The 5,000-nt window shown below is 49.6% G+C and overlaps 1 protein-coding gene across 1 annotated transcript in view; it reads right to left on the reverse strand.

Moving 5' to 3' along the window:
* The window catches only part of nexmifb (neurite extension and migration factor b), a 48,119-nt gene that overhangs the window by 9,424 nt on the left and 33,695 nt on the right, over positions 1-5,000 (reverse strand). Inside the window, exon 2 of the mRNA XM_084469241.1 lies at positions 30-160. Coding sequence (XP_084325367.1) covers positions 30-111 — 82 coding nt within the window. The 5' untranslated portion in view covers positions 112-160. The remainder of the gene's footprint in view (positions 1-29; positions 161-5,000) is intronic.

The raw sequence follows: 5,000 nt of genomic DNA on the forward strand, positions 1-5,000 counted from the left end.
AGAGAATGTGAGGATGAAAATCTTCTCACCTGTGTTCTCCACTAGATCGACATCCTCTGGTTGTGGTGTCTTCACGTTAAATGTGAGACCGCTGACTGCTAGTACATCCATCAAAACGGCTTAGCATTCTACCGCCTATGCAGCATTTCGGCAGACCCACCTGTGGAAAGAGGCAGGGGAAGAGAGGAAGGAAGAAAGAAAGGTATAGACAAAAGACAAAGGAAAAAAAAACAGAGTTAGAGTAAAAAACGAGAGCCTGCCATGTCTGTTTGTGTGATGGGTGCCTTGTGTGTAGTGAAGAACGAACACAAAAATGCGAAATAGAAAAAGGTCAGTCAGTGAAAATAATAATCGAGGGATAGATACAAACATATGCCACAGTCCTATGAAAAAAGCTCCAAAAATCATATATAGACGTCAGAAGGGGCTCCCGTGGAGGCAGACAATTTCTCATTTCTGCTCTAATTGTAAGACAGATTCTTGTCTTAGATTAATTTCAACACTGCCAACCGATAAAGTACACAAAGATTCCCTGCAGAGATCGCTATGGCAACTGTATGCCACACTATCCTATTTTAAGCTTCATTTAACATTTATAGCAGAGTTGTTAACCTATGAGAACCTTACATAGGAGGCTGCGAGCATATTTGTTTATCGTAATTAGCTGCACTCCCCCGTTCTAACTAGGAGCCGCATGGAGACCCCACCCGGTCCAACGACGCCAGATGAGAGAGAGCTGCGAACGATGACAGTCCTTTTTATTGTTGCCCTGCAAGGCAACGTTGCAGGGGCTGGGGGGGTAATTGGTATCATACATGTTGCTGTACTTAGCAAAGGGAGAGGAAGGGGGGAGGGAGGGGCGATGTAGTGAACGTGGGTGAGCTCGCAGGTGTTGACAGGTAAAAAAAAATAATAATCTCATTAACAAAAAAGTGATGGGTAGACACACAGAAAAAAGGATTTGTGAAACATCGTGTAAACAATCCCACGCGCCGGCCGTGGCGATGGGCATGGGTGTGGCCCGATGACCACGTACCGCCTGCTTTTCTTTCTCCCCCCCCCCCCCCCCCCCCCCCGCACGCCCATCAGCATGTCTACCTGCTCTGTTTTGCCGTGTTTGATTTGTCCCCGTCTATCTGCAGTCGGAACCCGGCTGGCGGTCGGGGATGACAAATGAGCCAGGAGAGGGGCGGTAATAAAAAAAACAGCGGCGTCTCTCTCTCCCCGGCGCGCTGCAAACCCATCGCCAGGAGCGTCGGACCCACCGAGGACAACACCACCCAGCTTTGGACCACGAACAAAACAAGAACCATCTACCTTATCCCTTATCAGATCCCCCCCGCCCCCCCCCCCCACACAAGTCCTCGCCTCCAGATTTCATTAGCCCGCCGTCGGCACCGAGTGACGGCGGGGAGAGGGAGGAGAGCTTCCTGCGGGGGGAACCCCTGGTTCGCTGTGCGCCGCAAACGCCGGAGTCGCCGGGTAATTGCCTCCTAAACCAATTGCGTCTGCCGCTCGTGTGCTGCTGCTCCAACTAGCCACGAGACGCGGCGGCCTACTACCCCGCCAGAGCCTTGAACGTCCGGGTCACAGTTCACGCTTCCTTCAACTCCGCGGGCCCTCCGTAAATAGATGCCGGCGTATACATTATGTATGTATCGATCGTATACGTGTGTATCCTTCACCCCTATGTGCTTTATATATGTATTTGGCAAATCAGATCACATTTGATATTCCTTCCAACAACCACCGCAGGCTCTTTGAGGCTGGAGGCTGGAAGAAGTGGCCGGCTATTTATAAGAGCGGGAAAGTAATGAGCAGTGCACCAGAGGCAGTCACACAGCGACGGGTTCACTCACACCACACAGCGGGCTGCATGTCGAGGCCCTGCCTCAACACGAGCTGCTGCTGCTGCCGCCGCTGGAAGATGTGCAGCAGGGGCAGTGTGTGTGTGTGTGTGTGTGTGTGTGTGTGTGTGCATGTGTGAGTATATGAAAGTGTGTGTGTGTGAGTGTGTGTGTATATGCTTGTGTGTGTGCATGTGTGTGTGAACGTGTATGTGTGCATGTGTGCCTGTGTTTCTTAGTGTTTGCATGTGTGTGTGTGTGTGTGCGTGTGTGTGTGTGCTAGTGTGCGTGTGTGTGCACGCACGTATGTGTGTGCGTGTGTGTGTTTCTGCGTGTGCATTTGTGTGTGTGTGTGTGTGTGTGTGCGTGTGTGGGTGGGTGTATACGTGTTAGACAAGGCCCCAAGGCTGACGATCTACAGCATCAGCATCCACTGGCAGGAGCTGCACATACAAACACAGGGAGGTGTGTGTGTGTGGGGGGGGGGGGGGGGCAGGGGGTGAGAGAGAGAGAGAGAGAGAGAGGGAGAGGGAGAGAGCGAAAGCCAAACGTTCCAGAGGCTCCCTATAACACGACACCCCCCGTCCCCCCTTGTTGCACCCTCCTTTCGGTGCCTCAAATGTGTTTATTTTCACATTATTCATGATTTTCCCCCGTACATGCTCTCTCGCCCTCTTTCTCTCTCTCCCTTTTTCTTATTTCCTCTTCCCTCTCCTCCGACCCCCAGCCTCGCGCTCTGTCAGAATCCAATGAGGGGGGTGGGGGGGGCATTTCAATAATGAAGACGGACTAACTGCAATAGCCAGTGCACATAAATCGGAGCTACAGCCAACAAGCATGTCCAATTTGCCGAGCGGTTAGGCCCGGCCGTTTGCCTGGGTAGTGCGGCTTTAAGGGAAGGAGAGGCTGCCGCCAGCGGGTCCGCGGGCAGCGCCGGCTCATCCATCCACAACATTGATACTCGTGCACCGCACATTAGCACGGAAACACAATGGCCGCCCGTGCACTCTGCTCACGCGCGTTCAGCAGGTGTAGAGGAAAAAAAACGGTTGGCCCTTCTGACCCCTTCCATTGTTTTCTGGCAGACCGGCCCACTGTTCTCTTCCCGGCAAGGAAACAGAAAGAGCGACAAAAGGAGAGCTGCGAACGGGCGAAAGCACCGAATGATCGGGTTTTGATGTTTTTCTCTGTATATTTTCAATCCTCGGTGACCGCCTTGGCGGGCTGGCGTTAACGCGCCTACTGCCGAATAACAAGATAAGAACATGTTTACTCTGCCTCTGTATGGCACTTATCAGCCCGGTTCATCTAATTCCTGCAAGCCTCTTCCTCCAGAGCCGCCGCAGTCTACCGCGGCCTAACCATACGAAAACACCGGCAGGAAATGGAAGGGAAAGCGCGGCAAAGGCTTGCTCGCCTGTGGTGCTGTTCTGATGGTGGTGGTGGTGGTGGTGTTGATGTTGTGGACGTGGGGTGGAGGAAGCACACCCAGCTCCATGCGCCGGCAGGGTATGTACACACAAAGCGTTCCATTGTGGGAACAGCAGGACAGAGGCAGGGGCCAGGGGATAGATCTCCACAGAAGGCTACTCTCCAACAGAGTAGGGCCCATCAGGGGGTGGGGTCGTGGGTGCACTGATCCCCTCACGCCGAGCTTGAATGGCAGCAAAGGCCTCCTTAACAGAGCAGGTGTATGGTTTCAGAAGCACTTCCCCTGGCTGCAGGAGGTGGCTCCCGTCAGGGCTAAACCCGCGTCTTTGCACCATGTCCCGGCATCACACGATTCACCCCTTACTATTACCGAGAGGTAATATACACCAGATGGTGATATCGTGTGGGAAGCAAATGAATCAGGGTCGGCTATTTAAAATCCCTTTGGTGGCGTTTTTTTTTTTTTTTTCTCTACAGTCTTGGCACGCCGTCAGAACGCATGCACCGAAAAACCTAAAGAAATGGAACATGCACTTAACACTTGGACGCATGACGTGAACAAACAAACACACTGTATGCACACACACACACACACACACACACACACACAAAGAGAGACGGAGAGCAATAGAGAAGGCTGGAGAGAGAGAGAGAGAGAGAGAGAGAGAGAGAGAGAGAGAGAGAGAACAAGTCTTTCATTTTGAAAGACGGCATTCAACCTCTCGCCTTTCATAAACTTTGGATGAATTCCTTCTACCCCACCCCTCGCTCAACTCTTCAGTCTCGTTAGTGACCATGTCTCTCTGGGGGCTGGCATGTGCTAGGCCACGTGCTAGGTAAGCCTGAGGGATATACGGTTTGGATGGGAAGTAAATATATAAATCATGTGAAAGTCTGGATTATTTGCTTTCTGCAATACTTCCACAATACCGTCCCACAGAGGGCACTATATAGAGATGTGAATGACTCCAATTTGTCATGGTCGAATAATCAGTGGGTGGTATGAACGAATAATCGATTATTCGATGTGTGCCGACATTCACAAAGGCAGCCATGGATCATCGGCAAGAAATCACTTAATATCTTAAACGCAAAAAAACAAACTTTAACAGTGATCAGTGTTTGTGTTGTATGCATGTATTTATATTTATGCTTGTGTATTGTGTGTATTGTTTTTCTGTACATGATTAATAATAAGAAAAAAAACGAATAGTGCTTCAGAACCAATGTTAGTTCCGTCCGTTAATTCTTGTTTATTCTGAAAAAATGTTAACAGTCGGCTGAAAAAAAATCAGCCGACTGAAAAAATGTTAACAGTCGGCCGAAAAAAAATCAGCCGATTTTTAAAAAAATCGGCTTTGACCCTCGGGAATGAATAATCGAATAATCAAATATTCTGACCCATCCCTAGCGCTATAGTGTATTCACTGATCGATTCTGTTCTGTTCTGTTCTGTTCTGTTCGGCCACATTTATTTAAGAAATAATGGCAAACCATTGAACTCGAAACCCGATGTTAAACCGCACAAATTAAAAACTCACACCTAAAAAAACTGGATATTGTATCGGAACGCAATATTTACCGAATCACATTACGATGTTGCATCGGCACTAAACATTGTAATATTGCATATTTTGTGTGTGTGTGTGTGTGTGTGTGTGTGTGTATTTGTTCTGCAGGTAAAATGCTGCGGACGAACAAAAGCCTCTTCTTCGCTCTCAT

The sequence above is a fragment of the Micromesistius poutassou genome, assembly GCF_964030765.1.
Source record: "Micromesistius poutassou genome assembly, chromosome: 6".
NCBI classification, from domain to species: domain Eukaryota; kingdom Metazoa; phylum Chordata; class Actinopteri; order Gadiformes; family Gadidae; genus Micromesistius; species Micromesistius poutassou.